This window comes from Chionomys nivalis, chromosome 8, assembly GCF_950005125.1.
Source record: "Chionomys nivalis chromosome 8, mChiNiv1.1, whole genome shotgun sequence".
Taxonomy (NCBI): Eukaryota; Metazoa; Chordata; class Mammalia; order Rodentia; family Cricetidae; genus Chionomys; species Chionomys nivalis.
Genome location: NC_080093.1, coordinates 14442612 through 14467506, shown reverse-complemented (window position 1 = coordinate 14467506; position 24895 = coordinate 14442612). Strand labels below are relative to the sequence as shown.

Genomic DNA, 24895 nt, shown 5'->3' with positions numbered 1-24895 from the left:
CAATAAATTATTTTTTAAAAGGCATAAGCTGCCACACCAGCTGTGCAATCCTCTTTAGTACATAGTTTCTCATGATTTCCATAAACATCCTTCTGAGGAGGGTATTTTCTCCATTTTACAGACGGGAAAGCTGAGGCCAAGAAGTGTGATGTGATCCCTTTCTCCAGTTACCTGGAGACAGAATTTGAAGAGAGGAATCAAACGACCTTGTCATTTCTAGAAGAAATGCTAGTATTTCATGTCACATGGAAGAATTTAAAAAAAAAAAATCTAACCTGAGAGATTAGATAATTAGCAACTGGAAAGATCAGTCTATTTTTTAAGAATTAAAGAAGATAGCAATAAACCTTCTTCTTCTTCTTTTTTTTTTTTAAAGGAGAGTCTTATTGTTTAGTTCTGGATATCTTGGACCTCACTATATAGACTAGGCTAGCTTCAACATCTGAGAGATATGCCTGCTTCTGCCTCCATAGCGCAGGGAGTAAAGGCGTGCCACCACAGCTGGTTATAACGTCTTTCTGACGGGTTTATTTGACAGTGCTCTGGAAAATACTGGTGGATAGGTCAACAGACAGTTGCAGATGGGAGACAAGAGCTGGACGAGAATCCCTAGGCACAGCAGGCAGTGGCCTGGCACCAGCAAACACAGTGGCACGTTATAGAAATTTTGCAAGCCACAGTCTGAGCCAGACACCCTGCTCAAACCACCCTATCACTTCTTCCTCAATGCTGAGGTTTTCAGGAAGGCCATCACAAATAGCATAGAAGATAAGTCTGGGACATTTTTCCTGGAGAAACAGTATCACCCAGGTTTACGGACAGCGAATTCCATCGGTCACTGTCACGCTCAGTGCCTGGTGTTGAGAGACTGATTTTGACTATTTTCCTGCAAAAGTATGTGTGCAGTGCCCTTGGAGGTCAGACAGGGCATCAGATGCCCTGGAACCGGAGTTCAGATTGTTGTGAGAGGTCAGACAGGGCATCAGATCCCGAGGAACTAGAGTTCAGATCATTGTGAGCAGGTCAGACAGGGCATCAGATCCCAAGGAACTGGAGTTTAGATTGTTGTGAGAGGTCAGACAGGGCATCAGATCCCGAGGAACTAGAGTTCAGATCATTGTGAGCAGGTCAGACAGGGCATCAGATCCCAAGGAACTGGAGTTTAGATTGTTGTGAGAGGTCAGACAGGGCATCAGATCCCGAGGAACTGGAGTTTAGATTGTTGTGAGCTGCCATGTGGGTGCTGAGAACTAATGCTGTTATTCTTTAAAACTTTTATTTTTTCACCAGTCAGCCGTGGTGGTGCAGATCTTTAACCCCAGCTCTCGGGAGGCAGGTGGATCTCTGTGAGTTCAAGGCCATTCTCCTCTACTTAGCATTTCCCAAGTCACCCAGGGCTGTGTAATGAGACACCATCTTTTTGGTTTGTTTTATTTTGTTTATTTGTTTTTGAATACCTCTCCTAGAACTTGCTCTGTAGACCAAACTGGCCTCGAACTCACAGAGATCTGCCTGCTTCTGCCTCCCAAGTGCTGGAATTAAAGGTGTGTGGCACCACCACTCGGCCGAGACACTGTCTTAAAGTGTTTTTAATTAATTTGTTTTTTTATGGAGTAGGAGCACTTCTGCCACAGTATCCATGTGGACCGCAGGAGAAAATTTACGGATATTGTTTCTCTCCTTCTACAGCGTAGATCTCAGAGATCAAACCAAATTTGCCAGGCTGGGCAGCAAGTCCCTTTATCCACCGAGTCTCCCTTCCGGCCAATGCTAGTTTTTTTTTTTTAATAGTCATTGTTTTGCTTGTTCGTTCACCCATCAAACATGTTCTCTCTGAAGGCCTCTGAGAGCCAAGTTATGAGTGAAGCAATTAGGAATCCCTGGTTATAGGTTAGAGGTAGGAAAGCCACAGGATCCGACAGAAATTTGACGGAACTGTTTTCTGCGTGGTTGGGTGGAGATGAGCTAAGGGTTAACTACTAAGGGATTAGCTATGGCTGGAGCTTATGAGCCTGGTAAACACCAGGTTTGGGAGCAGTTTTTCTGATTCCAGGATAATAAAGAAAGAAATGTACTGTATTAAAGAAGGCTGAAGTATAACCAGCTAGTGTGAGTTCAGTGGTGGTGGCTGTGGTAACCAGGTGAGAGGCGACAAGACACCGAGACAAAGAGATGCACACTCAAGATGCACACTCAAGATGCACACTCAAGATGCGCACTCAAGTCATTTAGATGGGAGAGGCAGGGCTTCCCACTTCCTCCTTCTGTAAGACAGCCCTAAATGGTGTTTTTTTTTTTTTTTTTAAACTGCTTAAACAGCTTTGGGGGCTGAGGGACGGCTCAGCAGTTAAAGTGTTTTAAAGGACCTGTGTTTAATTTCCAGCATCCATGTTGGGCAGTTCATGATGGCCAGGAACGATAGCTGGCCTCAAAGGGCACCTGTGCATACATAGCACAGACATATACACATAAATGCAAATACTTTTTTTTTTTTTTTGGTTTTTTTGAGATAGGGTTTCTCTGTAGCTTTGGTGCCTGTCCCGGAACTAGCTCTTGTAGACCAGGCTGGCCTCAAACTCCAGAGATCTGCCTGCCTCTGCCTCCCGAGTGCTGGGATTAAAGGCATGTGCCACCACCGCACGGCTTCAAATACAATTTTTTTTAAAAATTAAAAATTTATTTCTTTTTTTTAAATTTTTTTTAATTTTTGGTTTTTCGAGACAGGGTTTCTCTGTGGTTTTGGAGCCTGTCCTGGAACTAGCTCTTGTAGACCAGACTGGTCTCGAACTCACAGAGATCTGCCTGCCTCTGCCTCCCAAGTGCTGGGATTAAAGGTGTGTGCCACCACCACCCGGCGAAAAAATTATTTTTATGTGGTGTTTTGCCTGCATGTATGTCTGTGTGAGGGTGCAGATCCCTTCGAACAGTTAGACAGTTGTGAGCCATCATGTAGGTGCTGAAAATTGAACCCAGGTCCTCTAGGAGACCAGCTTGTGTTCTTATTTTTTTTTTAATTTAAATTTATTTTATATACATTGATGTGAAGGTGTCAGATCCCCTGGAACTGGAGTTACAGACAGTTGTGAGCTGCCATGTGGGTGTTGGGAATTGAACCCAGGTCCTTTGGAGGAGCAGCCAATGCTTTTAACCATTGAGCTATTTCTCCAGACCAGTAAACAAACAAACAAGCAAATAAATATGAGTGGTGTGTGTGTGTATTTTTATTTATTTGTTTTGTTTTTATTTTTCAGACAGGGTTTTTCTGTGTATCCCTGGCTGCCCTGGAACTCAGATATCTGCGTACTTCTGCCTCCTGGGTCCTGGGATTAAAAGTGTGCACCACCACTGCCCAACTTAATTTTTTTTTTTAAATTAAACTTCTGTTTTCATAATTCATTTGTGTGTGTGTGTGTGAGTGCATGTGTGTGTGCATGTGTGTTTGCGTGCATGTGGTATATGAGTGTAGGGGTTATTCCTTTGAGGCACAGTCTTTGAATGAATCCAGAGCTTGTGATTTTCTGGTAGGCTGGCAGCTAGCAAATCCCAGTAATCATCTTATCTGTGTCCCACAGCCTGGGGGTTACAGGTGGGCAGGACAGGACTCTGCCTTGTTACAGGTGTCAGGATCTGAACTCAGGCCCTCAAGGTTGCACAGCAAGTGCTCTTAATCATTGAGCCATCGCTCCAGACCCTTAAATATTTGTCTTTTTTCCTTCCTTCCTTCCTTCCTTCCTTCCTTCCTTCCTTCCTTCCTTCCTTCCTTCCTTCCTTCCTTCCTTCCTTCCTTTTCTTTTCTTTTTTTAAGACAGGATTTCTCTATGTGTAGCCCTGACTGTCCTGGAACTCGCTCTGTAGACCAGACTGGTGGTGTTGAACTTACAGAGTTCTGCCTGCTTCTGCCTGAGTGCTGGAATTAAATACCAGCCCAGCTGATATTTCTTTTCTTTGCATTTGTTTTGGAGAGTCCCATCGCCTCTCAAACTGTTCTAAAGCCTTCTAGTCCCTCTTCACTTTCATAAGTCAAGGGCAAAAAGAGGGACAGCCAGTAAGGGCTTACAAGTTTCGAAGCTTTTTGTTCACTGGAGCCAGACACATAGGTGTAGGAGTAGATTCCATTAGACAAGTTCAGACTGGGAGGAGAAACGGCAGGGAGCCTCTCCTGGACCTGGATATGAGGAGCCCAGAGGGTGACCCCATTTTTCTCTCCAACGTTTTTACTGGGCGTCAGAGAGGACGGTTCAGGAAACTATAAAAAAAACCATAACAGCTTGAGTGCCACCTCCTCAAATATTAACATCAGCAACTCGACAGTAAAATCCATTAAATTTATCTCCCTCCTCCCCACAAGCACAACTCCAAAGCTAGGAGACAGAAACCACCAGAGACGTTCTTCACGGCCCAGCTTGCTCTTCCTTATTCCAGCCTGGGTTTCACAAGGACATTGACGTTTCCTTCTCTGAAAGTGGGCGCCTGCAGCCGAGAAAGAGTACCTCCACTTTCTCTTCACTGCCAAGTAGGGGAAGATGGAAGCAAAATGAGGCAAAGGCTACGGTCGGCTGTGCCAGAGGAGGACTGGTCTGCCTGGGTACTCAGTGAAATCAAGGATTGGGGCACGGGGTGTTTATGAGTCAACCTGGAGCAGCTGACAGAATTTAAAAAAAGAAGGAGGAGGAACCGGGAGGAGTGAAGGACGACCACTGGGTTCGGGGCATGCTTGGTTCATTGTTCATGGGGGAGGTGCCCTTGAGGATGATCAGTCCGAGAGGAGGATGCTGGTGAGGCTCGGGGGGCGGGACAGAGATGACTCTTGACTAAGATTGGATAACTGCTGAGGGCGGGAGCTGACCTTGCACAGCCTGGGTCCCCAGTTTAATAATTGGCGATATATACGGCCAGCCCTGGCCACAGGAGTGCGAGCGGGCTGGTCAGCAGCGCACGTGCCAGGCTCCGGGTCCCTTCTTCCTACACACAAGTTCTTTCCGTCCTGGTTTTCTTCGTCCGGTCCTGAAATCCATCCATTCCATCTTTGGCTCTCTCTGCTCTCATCCAGCTCCCACTCCGAGCTCTGAACCTCGTCCTGTGCAAAAGCGAAATGGCCAGATCCATGAACTTCTCACGTGGTTTAAATGCGGAGCTGGTGCAACCCTATAACTTCGAGATGTCGCGGGACTTAAGGCCCTTTTTGGAGGAGTACTGGTGAGACCTGGTGAGGGGGAAGGACCAACTGCTTTGAGGGGAGTAGAGACAGGGAGTGAATGCCTGTAATGTTTCTAATGCTGCCGGGATACTGGCTCCAAACCTCCCCGCTTCCCATTCCGTCCTTCAAGGTTTGCTTCAAAGAGATCAGAACTGGAAGAAAGGATCCCAGAAGTGAGAAGATGGGGAGAGGGGTGTGGAGGGAGACAAAAACAAAGGGGAAAGTGCAAACTATAGCTGAGGAGTGAGATTGACCAGAATGAAACGCTGTTAGGTGACCTCAGAGACAGAGGACCTGTCTGTCTAGTGCCTAGGGTCAGGTGGTCCTACACAATTACTATGTATCTTGGCTTCTGTGAGGATTGCCACAAAGTTGGGAACCTCTTCCAAGCTTTCCCAAGGCTCTGTCTTATCCGCCAAACATTTTCTGTGGGCTGTTTTTGTTGTTCAATCAACTCAGCATGAGCCAAACAGGCAGAAGATGTTCTACCCCTCCTTGCACCGCAGCCTGGATGGAGTAGTTATTGGCTGCCGGTGGACAACTGTCACAGAGAAAGTCAAAGTCACAGAAACCTTGCATACAGCTCCTCCTGTCCTGTGCTAGGAACTTTATATGTGAATACTGCTGGCCTCCCCTCACCCCCACCCTGGTGTTCCCACAAGAACAAGCAATGTCACACTGGTGGAACTCCAGTCTAGAGAAGTCCCTGGGGAGCTCAGTGGGCTTTCCTCTGGGCAGTGCCCACCTGTGACTCCTTCCCCTCTTCCTCCTGTCTCCAGGGTTACCTCGTTCCTTATAGTTCTCGTCTATCTGTTGCTCATCTTCGTGGGCCAGAACTACATGAGACCACGGAAGAGCTTCAGCTTGCAGGGGCCTCTCATCCTCTGGTCCTTCTGTCTGGCCATATTCAGGTAAGGCACTCTCCACCCAACCCCTGCTATTCCTTAGTCCTTACACCTCCCTGTTATCCCGAAGGGTTTCTAAAGTCCCTAGCTGCATTGACTTCCTCATTATCTTATTTTCCTCCTTTTTTGGGCCCAAGATGGCAGTCTCTGTTCTGTCCCATACCTTATCTATTTATTTATTTAGGTTTCTCAAGACAGCATTTCATTGTATAACAGCCTTGGCTATGTTAGAATTAGTGCTGTAGATCAGGCTGCCCTTGAACTCATATCCATTTGCCTGCCTCTGCCTCTGGAGTGCTAGGGTTCAAGGTGTGCACCACTCCTACCTGGCCCATACCTTTGAAAAATGTTTACTTTTAAAGACAGCCTTTCAAGTATTATCCCAGACTGCTCTAATTGCCCCTATGGAACCCAGGCTGGCCTCATACTCTCTGTATCCTTCCTGCTCCAGTCGTCTGAATTCTGGAAATACAGATGTGAGGATCCACTCCAGGCCTTTTGTACTCACGAAACCGATACAGCCAGCACATTTCTCTAGCCTTAAATACTGAAATTCCTCTTCAAGGACTCCAACTACTTCCCCAGCCCCTCGTTCCCATGCTCGTCCATCCCCATCTTGCCACTCATTTCTTCCGACTTTCACCCCATCACAAGAACCTCATTCTTGACTTTTAGTTCCACCCCTCCCCCATGTTGATTGGTCTTTTCTCAACCCTTATCTCCCTGAGAATACTTGTTAGATCTATCAGATTGGCATCAGGATCTTGAAAGCTGGAACCACCCTCTTTGGAAGGGTAAGGAGGCAACAGGGCTTAGAGAGCGTGTCCAGATGAGGAGAGGTGGGGATGGGTTCACACCGGGGAATGGGCCATTATGCTCCTGTGTTCTGTCTCACTTCAGTATCCTGGGTACAGTGAGGACATGGAAGTTTATGGGAACACTGCTATTTACACGGGGCCTCCAGCAAACTGTGTGCTTCGCCAACTACATCGATGACACCATAGTCAAATTCTGGTCCTGTATCTTTGTTCTCAGCAAGGTTGTTGAACTCGGTGAGTGTAGGGGCTTTGTCTCTGATGCCCAGTGGCTTGCATTCCTCCTCAGAGCCTTCCCTTCCCCTTCACATGGAGAGTCCCTTCTTCCCCACCCTGAGAACACACCCAGAGCAGTAGGTAGTCCCAGGCCTGGGTGGGATACCAGCTGTGATTCCTCATCTCTCAGGAGATACGGCCTTCATCATCCTGCGTAAGCGGCCTCTCATCTTTATCCACTGGTACCACCACAGCACTGTGCTCCTGTTCACGAGCTTTGGATTCAAGAACAAGGTGCCTTCAGGTGGCTGGTTCATGACCATGAACTTCGGGGTACATTCTATCATGTACACCTACTACACTCTGAAAGCTGCCAAGGTGAAACATCCTAGCATGCTACCTATGGCCATCACCAGCTTGCAGATCCTGCAGATGGTTATGGGAACCATCGTTGGCATCCTGAATTACATCTGGAGGCAGGAAAAAGGGTGCTACACCACGACGGAACACTTCTTCTGGTCCTTTATGCTATACGGGACCTATTTCCTCCTTTTTGCTCACTTCTTTCACCAAGCCTACCTCAGACCCAAGAGCAAAGCTAAGTCCAAGAGCCAATGAGAGCTGAAAGAAAAGATGGAACCTCGGGCTTTCCTCCGTGGCACTAAGGGTTAGGTGTGGGAGAATGATTAGGGTACCTTCCCTGTCTGGTTCCCCCATGGGACTTGTACCCCAAAGTGGCAGGAAGCTATGACAACCAAGAAATGTCATCCTTTGATCTTTCTGCCTTTAATGTGAAGGCTGACCAAACCCTAGGAAGGGGATAGTACTGAGGTCCTTAAAATTGATAATATAAAATTTATTTATATTTAGAAATCTTTCTCTTCTTGCCCTATTTTTTTTTTAAATTAAAGAGATCAACATTATTTTGAGGGTTTGCAGACTTGGAGAGGGAAAGTGGACGCTGGTGGGGAAGGCTGCCCAAGTGATCTACAGGTGGGAAGCCTGAGGGTCTCTGAAGGATAGAGGCACACACAAACAAAGAATCCTAGGCCTGGTAGGCGCTTAATAAATGTCTGTTACAGACTAGAATTTTATTGCTATTCTGTTAGAGGTCCGAGCCTCTGAAAGGAACAGTGAGAAACAAGTGCCAAAATCATAGGCTTCCTAAATTTCAAAATAGATCCCTGAAAGGAAGCATTGGAGATCAAACCTACTAGCTGTCCTCCCTGAGACCACGAGGTGGCGTCGCAGCACCAGCATAGGACGATTCCTGTCAACTAAATGGTCACACCAAGCTTCGTATTCCTTTACTCCAGAAATCCTCGCTTCCCCATCCCGGAGGAAAGGAGTGAGACTGAATGAAGCCTTAGAAGCCTGGAGACTCACTCCGTTCCCGTACATCCAGCTGTTCTTTAGGACAATGGGAAGGATGAAGGGAAGGAGGGCTCAACCGCAAGTCTGAATCATCAGGCCTTTGACAGTCCGCGCACGTTTATTTCATTGATCTTTGAAAACGGGATAGGGGAAGTCTGGAGAAGGCGGGATGGGCCAAGGGTGAATTGGCCCTGGGGGAGCTGGTCCCTGTTCCTGGCCTTAGTCCCAGGGGCGCGGTCTCCGTCTAGGGGCCAGACCACCCCTCGGGGCTGTGAGGGGAAAGGCCCTCTTCGGAATCTGCCGCTTCTCCACGGGTGCCCACGCACCCCTTTCAGACCCTGGGACGAGAAGCCAGTCTAGGCGATCCCTGTCCGGAGGGCTGTGAATTACTGCCCCGCCCTCGGGGATGATCCACAGACCTGCGGCTCACACTGGCCGTTCCACGGCGTACTGGCAGGGGCTGAGGTTGGCGGCAGGAGGCGGCCCGGGCACGGCGGGGTAGCTGAAAGAGGCGTGCTGTTTGGCTTTGAGCCGCAAGCTAGCCAGGCTCGAGTTACACGGGTCCCGATATACGTAGGGGGAGGAGGCGGCTGCAGCAGCGGCGGCTGCTGCCGAGGCGTAAGGGCAGGACACTGCCCCGGAGGACACGGCCGCCGGAGCCAACCCGGGGGGTGCCCCTCCCAGGCCCTGCAAGGCTCCGGGACCTGGTACTGTGCCCGGAGCAGCGGCGGCCGAGGGCACCATGGAGGCGGCGATGGAGCTGGGTGGTGAGAACACAGGCTGCGAGGCCAGAGGCCCCACGTTGACCGAGTTGAAGGCGAACGGGAAGGTCTTGGCGGCGAGCGGCGGGGCAAGCGCCTTGGGCGGCCAGTTGCCATATGAGTAGCCGGGGTACACCTCCTCGTAGGGCGGCACCAGGCCCCCGAGCGGGGCTGCGAAGCCACCTTTGCACAGCTCCGCCTGCTGGCTGCGCTCTCGCTTCCGCCACTTGGCGCGTCTGTTCTTGAACCACACCTGCGGGCATCGGAGAAAGGCTGTCAGGACCCCGGGGCTGGGGAGGGGGCCAGCCTGAGTAGGATCTAGCCCGGGCGGGGAAGATCAGAGGTGGATGCAGCCTAGAAGGGAGGTGCACACTGAGCCAGGGGCCCCGAGAAGAGAAGCCAGCGGCCGCAAGGTCTTGCTGGGGAGGGAGGCAGCTTGGGATCAAAGAGAAACAAGACGGAGAAGGTGGGACCGGGGCCAAGCAAGGAATCGCTTTCTAGGGAGTGGCAGGCAGGCAAGGCTGCTGGAAGGTGGGGATCCCCGGCGGGAACTGGACCCGACGTGGGGCCCGTCCCGCAGAGCCACCAGCTACTTGGAGAGCCCCGCGAGAGCGAGATGCTTGCAGGTGTGGGCTGCGGGTCAGGCGGAGCCATACCCGCACGCGGGCCTCGGTGAGGTTGGTCCACACGGCAATCTCTTCGCGCGTGCTCATGTCGGGGTAGCGATTCCTCTGGAAGGTGGCCTCCAGCTCCTGCAGCTGCTGGCTAGTGAAGTGCGTACGCTGTCGCCGCTGCTTCTTCTTCAGCGAGCCGTCCTCGGGGGAGCCCCCCGGCAGTGAGGCCGAGGCCTTCTCCGAGTCTAGGGGGCGGAGAGCAGATTGAGATGGGTCACAGGGAGCAAGGACCTGTGCGGATTCTCTGGCTTTGGGACCTCAAGGAATTCTCAACACACAGCCATCAAGGCTAAACTGTTTTCTCCTCCACTCCCAGAAGGGGGCGCGCTCACCACTGTGCTCCTGGCCCTTGCAGCCACGTTCCGGGAGCGGAGGGTGTGGAGTGCCTGCATCTGACAGGGACAGGGCAGGGCTCCGAGCCTCTGCCTCGCTGAGCAGCCCGAACTCCATGGAGGGAGGGCTCTAGGGGAAAGAGAAAACACAGATCAAGTTAACAGAGGTAAAAACCAGGGACTTACGGCCACCCTGACGTGGTGGTGCATGCCTGTGATCTTAGTACTCAAGAGGCAGACCCAGGAAGATCGCCCATGAGCTCGAGCCCAGTCTACCCTACATTGTGAGCGCCAGGTCAGCCAAAAACACATAGCAAGACCCTGTCTCAAACAAACAAGACAACAACAACCTAACCCTGGGGTTATCACATTCCTAGTAGGATTTCCCCACAACATTCTCGCCTCATTTCTCATGTGCTGACATAAAGCTGTCTTGAATAGTGTACTCTAGAATAAGCGTGGAGAGACAGCTCAGCGGTTAAAAGCACCACTTCGATTCCCAGCACCCACATGACTGGTGGCTCACAACCATCTGTAATTCACTACTATTGGATCCAAAGCCTTCTTCCGGCCTTCCCGGGGACTAGACACCCAGGTGCACAGGCATGCATGCAGGGAAGACACCCACGCACTGAAAATACATCTAAAAACGGAAGAGTTGAGAAAGAGAAACCAAGTGAGAAAAAGGTGTAAACGGAGAGGTTTTATGCACACATGAGGACCACAGATACACTAACTGGTAGACACATACCTAGTGCCACAGCCGTTCCATTTTGTTTGTTTGAGGCAGGGTCTCATGAAGCTCATGGCTTTAACCTGTGATCTTCCTGCCTCTACCTTAGAATGCTGGAATTACAGGCCTGTGTTACTATGCCTTATTAAGTTTCAGTTTTATTTATCTATTTTTTGGGGGAGGGTTGAGACAGGGTTTCTCTGTGTAGCCCTGACTGTCCTGGAACTCTCTCTATAGACCAGGCTGGCCTCAAACGCATAGAGATATGTCTGCCTCTACCACCCTAGTGCTGGGATTAAAGGCATGCAATACCACCACTGCCTGGCTTTAAAGACTTTTTCTTTTTTCTTTTTTCAGTTTTATTTTTTAAAATATAATGTTTGTTTAGAGCCAGATGTGGTAATAATTCCAGTACCCAGAAGGTAGAAAGTCTGGACTTTAAGACCAACCTTGGCTACATGAAACCCTGTCTCAAAAAACAAGGGGTGATTCCTCTGTAAAGTGCTTGTCACACAAATATAAGGACTTGGGTTTGATTTTTTTAGCACGAACATAACACCACTCTTTAACCCCATGCCTGCGGATAGAAACAGGAGGAACCAGCAGATTACTGGCCAGCTCTAAGTTCAATGAGAGACTCGACAAGATGCAGAATGATTGAAGAAGACACAGATGCTGATCTCTGCCTCTACATATATGTGCATTCATACCTTCATACACATGAACATGTACACAAGGAATACTTGTTTAGATTTCCTGTAGAGCATCTCTAATCCAAAAGCTCTGGAACTGCAGGCTGGGGAAATGGCTCACTAATGAAGAGCATTGGTTGCTTTTCCAAAGGTCCCGAGTTCAATTTCCAGCATCCACATGGTAATCCACAACCGTGGCTATGACTGTAGTCCCATGGGATCTGATGCCCTCTTCTGGCATGCAGGCATACATGCAGATAAAATACCCATATACATAAACAAAATAATTAAAAAATAAACCTGAAACTGGAAATGTAACCCCAAGCATGGAATTCAGAGAATCCCAGGTTCCAGGCACTGCCACCAAGATTAGGGATGATCAACCCAGCTCAACCGTTTCATAGGTGGACCCAAAGAACCAAAGTAACTCAACTAAGTCACTGAGCTTATTTGCACAGTTAGGACCTGAACTAGATCTGTGGGCTCCTAAAAGGCTTTTTTCAAATTGTGTCCTTGGAGCCTGCTGCAGAAGCCCCATCAGAGGTTTCGCTAGAACGCCAGCTTGGGTCTCCTTAGGTCTGCTTCAGCACTAGGGCCATCCTACTTGTTTGGGTTATTATACTTTCTGAAAGGATTTTGTTTGAATAAAGGTTCCATGTCAAAACCAAGTTTGAAAACCATGAGGGGGGGTTGTTGGGAGAGATGGCTCGGTGGCTTAAGCACCTGTTCTTACTGAGGATCTGGGTTTGATTCCCAGCATCCACAGGGCAGCTCATAACCATCTGTAACTCCAGCTCCAGGGTATTCAGTACCCTTGTCTTGTCTCCACACGGGCAAAAACAGTCTTGCAAAGTAAAAATAAATAAATAAATGAATACAAATTACAAAAGAAAAGAAAACCACAGGCATTCGGGACCCTTCTGTTCCTTCGCTTGTCTAAAACATCTTGCTTCCTGCTAGTTATCCCTCCATCTCATGCCTGGCAGTATGCATGGATTCCTTTAGACACACACACACACACACACACACACACACACACACTTCCTGCTAGTATTCCTATCCCAAACCTCCTAGCCTGATCTTGTCAAGGAGCCTGCCTAGGTCCCTCTGGAGGGTTTCTGGTGGGCTCTCCCAAGACCTCTCATGGGAAGAAAGGGAAGGGACAGTACTGGCACTGATGATTCCAGGAGCCTCTTGGGCAGGAAACAGAAACTAGAAAAGGACAGAGCTAGGTGTGTTTGTGGGGGTGTGTATGTGTCTCTCTCTCTCCAACACCTTTTCCCCATCTTCAGGGACACAGCACAGGCTACACGGGGAGGCATTAATGTGCTGGATTAGCCCACATCAAGATGAACTTCATTTGGCAGATCTGAATTATTAAGAGCCTTTCTCAAGGATGTGCAGATGGACAATAGCCTGTGTTTGTACATGGTAATGCCCCCTTCAGCCAGCTCTGAGAGCACAGCTGTGCCCCACCCCAAGACAGGTTGACAGTAGGGCAGAGGTCAAGGCAGAGGTTAAAAACAATCCTCCCTCTTCTGCTGGCATAAGGGTTGTGATCTTGGACTTTTTGCTGGGGTTAGAGGGGCGAGCAAGACCAGAGGGAACCCAGCAAGGAAGGGAGAAGTCACCCAAGGGTGCAAGTATGTTCAGTTTTCCTCCCTTTCCAGGTCTCAGGGCAGGAGCTTGGAATTGGAGAATTCAGACCCGACACGCCACTCCCCACTGGAATGGAGGTGGCCTTGCAGGGACCTGTGACGGTTTGACTAGCACTTCTTCACAAATTTCTGGAAAGATGTGGGGGGCACTTAGAGCTGGAAATTGAGGTGCAGCTTCAGCCTGCCCTTCCTTTAGATTCAAGATGACCTTGAAATTCAAACTGCGCTGCTGACTTTTCCAGGAGCCACCAAAGCAACACAGAACCGGGCGAAAGGGACAGTGAGGTTTGCTCGTGGGAAAAGCTGTGTCCCTCTGCTGCCGTTCATCCGTCCAGTCTGTTTTGGCAGCAGACTCCTAGTTTTCCAAGCTCCCCTTCCCCTGGCATTCCATACCTGGGTCTTGATTTCATCCTCTATTTCAGTAGAAGGAGGCCAGGGGAAGAGGATAGCAGCCGGAGCAAAAGACAGGGCTAAGTTCAAGCTGTGTGTTCTCAGAGACAGGCAGACACATGTGCAGACTAACACGGCCCTGACTTAGATACAATGAGCACTTGGACTTGAAGCTAGAGGCACTCTCCCACACATGCTCTCCCACATTCAGGCAGACAGACACACACCGGCACACAGTCTCCTCTCTCTCTGACAGGGACAGCTGCCTGGGTTGTTTTGGAGCTAGCCATTCCCCTCCCCCTCTCCCTTCCCCTCCCTGGCCCCTCTGAACCTCGGCTCTCTCGGTCCCTGGAGTTCAGAACTCTGTGTGGGGGAGGAGGAAGCCAAGGGGACCAGGGAATAATATTCTTCATGTAGTGGCTATTGGAGAGAGGCGGCTCGGCTGAGTAAGAAGACATGAGAAAGCTGATGCCAGGGAATCAGGCAGGGAGGTAATCTGTTATGGGCCAAAGAAATTAGGTTTGGAGTTAAAAGATCTGGGTTTGTGTCCGGGTAACCCCAAACTTACTCTGTATCCTTGGCAAGATGTTTCATCATCTCTAAGAGGGAGATCGTAATCCCTTTTCTACCTTTGTTCAGTTTTTTTTATCTCTCCCCTTCAGATGGGGTATCCTATATAGCACAGGTTGTCCTCAAATTTGTGATCTTCCTAGTAGGATTCCAGGTATGTGCCCGTGATCTGCCTTCATTATTACATTTTCTATCTATCTGTCTGTGTGTCTGTCTGTCTATCATCTATCAGCCCAAGATGGCCTTGGGCTCACTTATAGCTGAGGATGACCTTGAATTTCTGTTCCTGCTGGCTGCTTCTCGCCCCTAAGTACTGGGGTTAAATGCACGTGCCACCACCATACCTAGTTGATGTGGTGCTGGGAATCGAACCCAGGGCTTCATTCATTTTAGGCAAGCACTCTACCAACTGACCCACATCTCTAGCTCCAAAGTATAGCCTGGGCTGCCTCCTGGTCCTCCTGTTTTACCCTCGTTAGCATTTGCTTACTGACAAGCACCACCACAATTGGCCAGTATTGTTATAAGGTTCAAATAACATATAGCTTATATAAAAATAAAATTCAGAATATTTTTCTAGTTCCTTCTAGGAGTTGAGCACTAAAACCTCACCCTTGCTTGGGTGGTTCACCTGCCCAGGCTCTGTGTCTGGAGGAGAAAGTCATCTTGTGAAGACTGGTGAGATATTGCACTTCAGTGAGGGCTGCGGCGCTCAGTCCTGAACTTAGAGCACAGGGAATAAAGAAGCAGGAGAAATGGGCTAAGGAGTGCAAGCAGGGAGCCACCGGCATCAGGGGCTGCTGAAGAAAGAATGAAGCTGTCTGACTCTTGACTGAGTTCATAACTACAGTGAGGGGCTGTCCGTGACACTGCAGACAGAAGGAGCGTGCACAAAAGCCGGGCTATGAAGAGATGAGAGGGAGGGTATAGAACTCAGGCAGGCAGCCTTGTGTCCGGGTGGGCCCGTCAGGCAGAGACTGGGGGCGCCAAGTTGTTATCTGAGTTGGAGACAGGCTGACTGAGGATTAAGCTCCCCCAAACTGCTACAGGTCAGGAAGCTGGGGAGTTGGGCCAGGGGCCAGTGGAGAGGGAGGGAAATGCAGCCTTGTGGAAGCTGCCTGGCTGGTTGATGCTGGCAGGGTCAAACATAGCCAAAAGATAATTGGTGATGAATCTATCTCCCAGAGGGTTTGCCTGTCCACGCCTACTCTTTTTGACACCCTTTGCTGGAGATGCAAGGACCAGGCTTCACTGGCATCATGGAGGCTAGGCCAGGCCTAGGGAAAACAGAAGTGCAGGTATGTTTTGATTCCAAAGTACAATAAGTCTGTAACGGACCAGCAACAACAAAATATGCAGGAGACATTAAGGCAAAGACCAGATCATAGGCAACTGTGGTTCCCAAGGGACACAGGCTCATTGGAAGAAGGCAACTGTCATGGAACCAACTTGAAGTCCAAAAGCCAGAGGAGTAGATGAAGACCACTGGGAGAACCCGAGATAAGTTGAAATAGCAATACCTGAAACAGGAGCAACAGCATGGAAAGAATGGGAAAAAAATCCTCACCTTGCAGGGAGTGGATGAGGAGGGGCAGAAGCAGCCCTGGGGTTGTGGCCCATGACTCTGCTCAGCAAATAGTAAACTGGGAACAGGGGAAAACCAAGGTCCCTAAACTAGACAGTGCCATCCCATAAGCCTAGGGCTGAAGTGAATCCCTGGCATGCCTATAGCCTTCTATTCAGTTGGGGTGTCCAACACCCAGACTGGTCTGCTGAACCGCGGTGTGCCAAGGGGAACGGATGCCTCTTAGTTTCCTCATAGCTTCAGGATAAAACGCAGCACCTCAGGTGGAGGCAGGGGTGATTTGATGGACCCAAGTCACCAAGTTTCTGAGTGTTCCTTCTTTGGTCAAGCATTATATGTATGCTAAGTAAGAGGGGTCCCCAAGAACTGTAGCCCACAGGCTTTAACTTGCTTACTTACAGTCTAGGGAGCAAACAGAACATATGATAAGTGAAAGGTTGTGGGAGATCAGATGTGGGAACCTGTAAGAAGAGGTATCAAGTGTTGGGGCTCAGAGGATGTAGGTACTTGACTGATAGGGTGGTTGTGGAGAAAGAGAAGGGGCAGGGCCTTCTAAAGAGCCCAGAATCAACCATTGGGAGTGGTTAAAGTTCTATACAGACCCTCGTTTGATCAAAGGCTTAATGTGGGACATGAAGGACTAGCAACAAAAAGGGCTTAGATCGAGGGGGCCCGTGATGAGAGACAAGTGCTGGTTGAAATTTGATAAAGTCAAGGCTAGAGTGTTCCTGGCTTTTCTACGGAAAAAAAATCCTAAATTCAGGGTGTGGTCACATATGTGAGCCCAGCACTGAAAAGACTGAGGCAGGAAGATCAAGAGCTCAAACCCAGCTGGGCTTTATAAGGAAACCATACAGGAAAATAGAGATGGGATGTGGTAGCAACTAATAGGAAATTTCTCTGAGATCTCTAGCTTGATTTTTATTAATTCTCCTGTGCTCAGGATTGAGTCAGGTCCCTTGTACATTCTAAGTGAAGACCCTACCACCACTAAGCTACCTGAGGCATATCCCTGGCCCCTCTAGCTGAAATTTAAGACTTCAAATTGACTTCGCACCCTATTTCGTAAAGCATATGTGTATTTACAACCCCAGTCTTAAGGTAATATCCATCACACAGGGAAGGTAGGCCACAGGCTGCCTATCACTCCCTACTCCTGTATGGCCTTCCCAGCTCTCCCAGGAAGCACTGCTGCAAGCTGTGGGACTAGTTTTGCCAGTAGCCAGTGACATACAAAAGCAGCATCTCTGTGCCTTTATTTGCGGCGGTAACTAGAATGGATTGGCTTTACAAGGTTTACAAGGAAGGTTGCCACCATGCCTGGCAGCACTAGGGAGGCTGAGGCAGGAAGTTTCCAGTTCAAAGCCAGCCTGGACTACATAAAGGAGACTCTGTTACAAACAAACAAAAAAATTAAAGATGGTCTTAAGGAAGGAAGGCAGGGAAGAGAGGTGGATTGGACTGTCACTCTTATAGGTCATTGCACACCCTGCACACCCTGCAGGTCCTCTAAAGCTCAGGACCTAATAGATCCCTTTGGCTCGCTGTCATCTCCCTCTCCCATACTGAAGCAAATGTTAGTTTAAATGAATGGGGAAGAAAAGATTCCCCACCCCTCCGTCACTAGTTCTGCTTCAGTCTTCCATCCTGCCCTCCCTTCCTGGACTTGGATCCTCAGCTCCCATTGTCATTCTTGAGCAGTAGACAGGCAGAGTTCTGGTCAGGCTATTTGGTAGAGAGGTTAAGACATATGGGGAGCTCCTCACATACCCAGAGAGGGACAGGGTGATGGCTGACACAGGAACTCCAGGGAAGATGTTCCAACTGTCCTTAAGAACCTGACTGTGACTGAATCAAGGACACGATGGGGCTACTCCAAGGCAGAAGACCCCACCTCCTAAAGAAAGGTTCTGTGGCCATGGGGAGTGCAGTTTGGGCAGAATAACAGCGGGAAGGTTTCTTGTGGTGTTTCTCCATTTACAAGGAGCTTTCCTTCTGTACACAACTGATATGTTCCATGTAGTTCTCACAGGCCCTGAGTGGCAGGAATGTCCATCCCTGCTTATCTCCAAGGAGGCACAGAACCAAGAGGTTTGAGCGGAGTTCTGCTTTTCCTTGTCTCGCCCTCCACACTGCAACCATGAGGGACTGAAGCCCTGATAGATTCCGTCTACTTCCCGCCTCTATTCTCTGAAGATGAACCCTGGAAGTTAGCGGTCCACTGTGTCAGAGCACATTCTCCTATTTATCCTAAGCTGCAATTCTCTAGTTCTAAGAGCCCCCACCCCCAACATCTCCAGTTTCAGGATTCAGCAGGCAAGTCCTCCGCTCACTTAAGTCTTATTGTGTTGTAGTTTTTCTTCTTGTTTCCCAGCAAGCCCTCCCTGTTCTCCATTTTGCCAACCATCCTCCCCCTTTCTCTCTCTCTCTCTCTCTCTCTCTCTCTCTCTCTCTCTCTCTCTCTCTCTCTCTCTCCCAGGACTTTGGGTATGCTATGCAAACACTCTCCCACCAAGCTACACTCCTGGCTCTGATCTCTGACTTCCCTAGGGCCATAGCATCCTCCCTGAAAGCTTCTGGGTCAAGCACTCAGCTACATGGTTTCATACGCAAGAGGAAGAAAGTTCTGTTTTGTTTTGTTTTTGTTTTCAATCATCTTTGCTATGATGCTATCTTTTTTTTTCTTTTTCAGTCTTTTTGGTGAAAGCCAAACTTTAGGTTTTCAAAGAGCCAGCTGTAATGCCTTCATTATTTCTTCCCTGATATGGAGTCCTTCATTTCCTGCATAGTTTCAGTGATTTTTCCCCCCAAAAGCAATGGGAACACAAGCCCCTAAGATGTATACGGACTGTGATGGGAATAGTTGGGGTGTGATTCTATGTTTATTAAGGAGAGCAAGGGGCAAACAAAAGATGAGGAGCAAGGTCTCAGCCAGAACCTAAGTAAACTTTAGGACCGAGGAGTGGAGGCAGGAGTGTGAGAAATAAGAATTATATTTTCCTTACGGGTGGAGGAGGAGAAAAGTGGACTTTTTAAGATTACTCATTGTTAAACAATTTTTTTTTGCACCCCAGATGAGTTGTCCTGTTCAAGTGTGTATATTCGGAGTTCCCTTCTGCTTAATTGGGCTCTAGTTAGAGTTGGAGGTCAGGGAGGGATATATACTGGTCCAAAGGAGTCAGAGCTCTCTCAGTCAGAAAGAAGCAAACAGGGCAATTGAGACATCTTTCTTGGCCAGATTAAGAGGATGGTGCAGGCATCATGAGGACCACAGAGTGGATTTCATCTACTTCCTTTTCCCTTTTCTGTCTCTCAGGAAGGCAGGCTTTGCTTTACGAAAGGGCTACAATCTCTTTGTCTGGTGGGTTCTTGTTGCTCAGGAACCGTGAGTGGGCCAACAACCAGACTAGGAGTGTGAGGGCATCTAGTCGGCGGTACTGGAATTTAGGGTTAGAAAGGGGGGGGGGGGGGAGGCATAACAGTCGACTCCGAGTTTGTGAGGGAACTGAGACTCTCAGGGGCTTGCGGGTGGAAGGATGTTCACTGACCCGCTGCTGATGTACCTATGGCTTATTCTTTACTTTGTTGGTCTTGATTCTTTCCTCACATTTGGATTGTGGAAGTCTATCGATGCCCTGATCTGTTTGAGCTAGTGTGGGGTTGTTTCGCAGAGGTACCCTGTTCTAAGGCCAGGTTGCGTCGTTTAATTTCCCTGCTCCCTCTGGGTTCAACAGGCAGAAGGGGCAGAAAGAATCAAGTTTGCAAACTGGAAGTTGGAAATTCAGGGGACACCCCCACCCCCGAGAAGACCCCACTGCACAAACCACAGCTGGACAGGCGCTGCCGGATAGATGGACATGCCAGCCGGCCAGGGACATTCTGTCCACCACTATTGGACACATCGTCTCTTCGGGAGAGACCCACTTTTCCACCCCAAACATTCTGTCCGCTCAAAACCCCACGTGTCGCTGACATTCTGTCTGATTCTGAGGCGGCTCTGGATCTGGACCCTTCTAGATCTCGACGCCCCACGACAGGTCCGTCACTTTTGTCGCGTTGAGCTGGCAGCCTCGGCCCTGTAGCCAGCGGCCATCTGACCCAGTAGCTACTCTCGCAATACGGCTCCTATTCCAACTGCGGAGCAGCTGGGAAGAAAAGCAGGAGCTACTATAAACACCCCTACTTCCAGCCGCTGCAGTCTGTCTAAGCCTGGGCTAAGAGGCGCTGGGCGCTGCCTGTTGCCCTTACGCCGGACGACCATAGCTTTCTGCTACCCCTATCACCTTCTGGTCACTTGCCCTCTTCCCCTAGATACCAGGGTGCTTTCTGGCAAAGGTTTCCAGACTCCCTGCTCTGTGATCCATGCAGTTCTTCGGCTTCTTTCCGGGTCCCCTCAATCATCCCGGTCCCCCAGGTCCTTACCCGGAGTTTCCCTTCTCCCATGTACCAGCCCGGGGGCTGCTGTACGCCTTTCCAGTCTTGACCGGTTCCCCAAACACCAGAGTTCAGCCGCCCCAGGTTCCCTTTTAGGAGTCCCGGGGCCAGTCTTGACCCTCTGGTCCCCTGAGCTCCTGTTCCCCGCATGGCCAAGCACTCACAGTGCGTCCCGCAGCAGGCAGACTCCCGGTGGTGGTGGTGGTGGTGGTGGTGGTGGCGGCGGCGGCGGCGTTCTGGAGCGCAGGCAGGGGCCAGGGGCCAGGCACCCTGCCGGGTGGGGGCCGCCCCCCTGCTCTGGGGCGGCCGCTCTCCTGGGCGCTCCCAGGCTAGCAGAGGAGAGAGTGTGCCTCACAGAGTAGTGCCACCCCCCGCCGGCGCCCATTCACTTTATGGCAGCCCAGGGCGCCCCCAGCCCGCCGCCGCTAGCTGCGCGCCCTAGGTCCCGCCCCTTTCCAGCTGCAACGCCCAGACTCCTCCCTTTCCAGCTGTGAACCTTCAGGCCCCGCCTTAGTGGGGAGGGGTCCTGCCGGCGGGCCGCCAAGAACCCCGCCCTCTGGCCAATGAAAAGCGTCCGCCAGCAACAAAGTAACGCCCCTTCCCCACGTGGCCGGGACCGCGCTCCAGCCGGGACGCTCCGGGTCGGCTAAGCCAACGAAAGTACAGTGGTCGGCGTTGCGGCCCGAGTCCAGCCCAGTTGGTGGCGAATTGAGGGCTTGGGCTCTACTCGGAGCGACGTGAAGTAGTGCCTGGGGAGAGGGCTGAAGGAGCGCCGGGTGAAACGGCGAACCCGGCCGCCGAGTCTCAGCGCTCACACTTCGCTGTCGCTTGTTTCGCCGATTTTCTCCACTTGTCGCTGTCTGTCTTTCCACTCTTTGTTCCAGTACTCGTACATCTCTCCTTCTGACCGCCGCTTTGCTCCCTACTCTGCCACTTTGGAAGGGTAATTTCTCTTTTCAAGACCATCCCACCCCCTTTTCCATCACATCTTTTCCTTCCCAGCTATCTCTAATTTTTTCCTCCCCTAACAAGGATAACTTGGAGAAAGGGGTTGGAACGAGAAAAATCAAAGTGGTGTACAGCACTTTCCCTCACTCAATGACCTTGGACAAGTAACGACGGTGCCAACTCCCACCCTGGCCAAAATAAAAGGAAGCCTGCAGTGGCTCTCTGGCCTTAGGCTGGGTGCTCTCAAAGACGTGAGCGCTTGGCCTCTCACTTTGCACTATCAGTTTGCCTGGGCTGCGCTCTTCCAGATTCAGCGATTCAGGGACAAGGCAGATGTTCAAGGAATATGATAGGCTGGGTTATTTGGTGCCCCTGAGATCCTAAGCCCTGTACACAATATACTCCTAAAATGACCCTGAGCATACGTACCGATTCTTAAAACAAGCCAGTTACCTTTAGTGCACTCAGGAGAAAGGACAAGGTTTTTAGGGTGGAATTCTAGACCTTCGGGACCAGAACTCTCCTATCTCCCTGTTGATAGGGCCTTGCCTCTATAGCTCTGTGATTTTCACTGGCCCTAAACTTTTAACTGTTATCCTATCTCTGCCGGTACTGAATGCAGTGTTTGCAGGTGTGCGACATGACACTGAGCTCTTAGTCGTCAGTTTCGTTTGTACTGAACACTTCTTGTCTTTCCTGGCAATAACCAATCATATCGCTGATACTGACTTTTTGACTTCTTTTTTCTTGTTTCTTTTCTTTCTTTCTTTCTTTCTTTTTTTTTTTTTTTTTTTTTTTTTTTTTTTTTTTTTTTTTTTTTGAGACGGTTTCTTTGTAGCTTTGGAGCCTGTCCTGGAAGTAGCTCTTGTAGACCAGGCTGGCCTCAAACTCACAGAGATCCACCTGCCTCTGCCTCCCGAGTACTGGGATTAAAGGCGTGTGCCATCAGCAGCCACCATACTGACTTCTGAGTTCCACTTAGGTCCTGTTTTATCTGAGAAACCATCCCCGAACTGCCTGGTAAGTCAGATGTGTTACCTCTTGCTCCCGTGCTCCCATGTTTGCTCTCGTTCATCTTCGATATTGAAAGGATCAGCTGATCCATTGTCTTCTATAAAATAAAATTTAGTAAAGCAAGAAGCATTTCTTCTTTATTATTCTATTTGTGAGCATATTTAAACTCAATAAGTTTTAACCGTTAAATGATATGTAATACCTATAAAAGATGGAAGGATTGTCATATCTCTGTCTACCTACCTGTCTGCCTGTCTACTGTCTATCCATCCATTTATCTAATCTATCTATTGCCGGGCGGTGGTGGCGCACGCCTTTAATCCCAGCACTTGGGAGGTAGAGGCAGGCGGATCTCTGTGAGTTCGAGACCAGCCTGGTCTACAAGAGCTAGTTCCAGGACAGGTTCCAAAACCACAGAGAAACCCTGTCTCGAAAAACAAAAACAATAAATAAATAAATAAAAATAAAAATCTATCTATCTAAGATAGATAATCTATCTATCTAAGATAGATAATCTATCTATCTATCTATCTATCTATCTATCTATCTATCTATCTATCATCTATCCGTCCATCCCCCCACCCACCCACCCATCCATCTATATCTATCTGTATCCCCATCTTTAATGCACAAGCACATCCTTTTAAGATTTCTAACATCTGGCTGGGCGGTGGTGGCGCACACCTTTAATCCCAGCACTCGGGAGACAGAGGCAGACAGATCTCTGTGAGTTCGAGACCAGCCTGGTCTACAAGAGCTAGTTCCAGGACAGGCTCCAAAACACCACAGAGAAACCCTGTCTCGAAAAACCAAAAAAAAAAAAAAAAAAAAGATGTCTAACATCTGGAGGCATGTGTTGGTAGTGATGGATGAGTAGAGAGTTTTAGTTCCCTTACAGGGTTTTCCAATGGTCTTTCCAACATGAGACAAGCCCTAGTTTTCATGAAGAGAAAAATGGGTCAGAAGTACCATAGAATGAGGAGCTTTGGTGATGTTTCATGTTCACCTGACTTCCTTTAGGTCCTTAGCTGGATCAAGACCAAGACACTGATCATAGATATGGGGAGATACTGGGGCGGTGGAGTGGGGATTCTTCGTGTCAGACTTCAGTTCTGAGTAGTTCTTTAAATTAGAGGGCCAGGTCCATGGAGGCCTTTGGATGCCTGTTCCAAGACCACAGTCCTATGGGCTTAGGTATGGAACGTCCCTGGACTCCAGTTGTCCATAAATGGGCAGATGTGGAGAGAGTGGCTATTCAGTGCTTTTCTGCAATTCTGGGTTCTGTCGGCAGATCAGCCGGGAATTCCAGCACCTGTTCTGCAAGTAGAAAGCCTCCTTCTTGCCCTCTTTTCATACATTCCCATTTCTAGATACTTTTTTTTTTTTTAGTGTGCATTGGTGTTTTCCCTGCATGAGGGTGTAGGGTATTCTGGAACTGGAGTTATAGACAGTTGTGAGCTGCCATGTGAGTCCTGGGAATTGAACCCGGATCCTCTGGAATAACAGCCAGTGCTCTTAACCACTGAGTCATCTCTCCAGCCCCTCTAGATACTTTTATTATCTTAGCATTTTCTGTCTTTTGAAAGGAGAGACTTGTTAGCATTTTTTTTAAAATGATTTGTTTTGTCAGGTGTGGTTGCACATGCTTTTAACCCCAGTCCTCAGGAGGTAGAGGCAGGCAATCTCTGTGAGTTTGAAGCCAGCCTGGTCTACAGAGTGAGTTCAAGGACAGCCAGGGCTACAGAGAGACCTTGTCTCAAAAACAAAAACAAAATTATTTGTGTGAGTATGTGCCCAAAGTGTTGGCGCCCTCTGGAGCTGGGGTTACAGTAGGTAGTGAGATGTGTAGCCAGAAACTGAACTCAGGTCTTCGGGGAGAGCAGAAAGCATTCACTGCTAAGCTATCTCTCTAGCCTCTCCTGTCAGCAGCACTAAGGCAAACGGGGAATTTTCATTTTTCTGTCAATGATGTGGACTAATGGTGTGAGATTAGGTCCTCAAACTTGGTTCTCCTGCACCGTCCACCCAATTGTCGGCTGGAGAGATGGCTCAGAGGTTAAGAGCACTGGGTGCTCTTCCAGAAGTCCTGAGTTCAATTCCCAGCAACCACATGGTGGCTCACAACCATCTGTAATGAGATCTGGTGCCCTCTTCTGACCTGCAAGTATACACGCAAGCAGAACACTGTATATGTAATAAATAAATAAATAATTTTTTTTATTTTTTTTTTTTTGTTTTTGTTTTTCGAGACAGGGTTTCTCTGTGGCTTTGGAGCCAGTCCTGGAACTAGCTCTGTAGACCAGGCTGGTCTCGAACTCACAGAGATCCGCCTGCCTCTGCCTCCCGAGTGCTGGGATTAAAGGCGTGCGCCACCATCGCCCGGCTATAAATAAATTTTTTTAAAAAAAGATTTGTCCAAGGTGCCAGGTGGTGGTGGTGCATGCTTTTAATCCCAGCACTCAGGAGGTAGAGGCAGGCAGATTGTTGTGAGTTTGAGGCCAGCCTGGTCTATAAGAGCTAGTTCTAGGACAGGAACCAAAAACAACAACAACAACATCCCTCAGATTTGTCCAAGGCTTAATAGGAAGGGCTGAACT

General features: G+C 49.2%; 2 protein-coding genes across 2 annotated transcripts; one reads left to right on the top strand and one right to left on the bottom strand.

The window, feature by feature from the left end:
• The first annotated feature begins 5070 nt into the window (after positions 1-5070).
• On the top strand, positions 5071-7926 carry Elovl3 (ELOVL fatty acid elongase 3). Its single transcript, XM_057779642.1, has 4 exons — positions 5071-5196; positions 5977-6108; positions 7003-7154; positions 7324-7926. The coding sequence occupies exons 1-4, from the start codon at positions 5093-5095 to the stop codon at positions 7749-7751; spliced, it is 816 nt and encodes a 271-aa protein (XP_057635625.1). The 5' UTR covers positions 5071-5092; the 3' UTR covers positions 7752-7926.
• Positions 7927-8644: 718 nt separating this feature from the next.
• On the bottom strand, positions 8645-20656 carry Pitx3 (paired like homeodomain 3). The gene is made up of 4 exons (XM_057779153.1): positions 20501-20656; positions 10275-10404; positions 9925-10127; positions 8645-9521 (listed from the first exon to the last, which is right to left on the bottom strand). Exons 2-4 carry the CDS (start codon positions 10390-10392, stop codon positions 8934-8936), a joined length of 909 nt encoding a protein of 302 aa, XP_057635136.1. The 5' UTR covers positions 10393-10404; positions 20501-20656; the 3' UTR covers positions 8645-8933.
• Positions 20657-24895: the final 4239 nt, after the last annotated feature.

Bases quoted from the DNA above. Each gene is read 5' to 3' on its own strand.
- Elovl3 (XM_057779642.1), top strand. From the start codon at position 5,093: ATGGCCAGATCCATGAACTTCTCACGTGGTTTAAATGCGGAGCTGGTG. The intron at 5,197-5,976 runs GTGAGACCTGGT...TCCTGTCTCCAG, and splicing joins CCCTTTTTGGAGGAGTACTG to GGTTACCTCGTTCCTTATAG. The intron at 7,155-7,323 runs GTGAGTGTAGGG...CTCATCTCTCAG, and splicing joins CAGCAAGGTTGTTGAACTCG to GAGATACGGCCTTCATCATC.
- Pitx3 (XM_057779153.1), bottom strand. From the start codon at position 10,392: ATGGAGTTCGGGCTGCTCAGCGAGGCAGAGGCTCGGAGCCCTGCCCTG. The intron at 10,128-10,274 runs GTGAGCGCGCCC...TCCGCCCCCTAG, and splicing joins CAAGGGCCAGGAGCACAGTG to ACTCGGAGAAGGCCTCGGCC. The intron at 9,522-9,924 runs GTATGGCTCCGC...CGATGCCCGCAG, and splicing joins TCACCGAGGCCCGCGTGCGG to GTGTGGTTCAAGAACAGACG.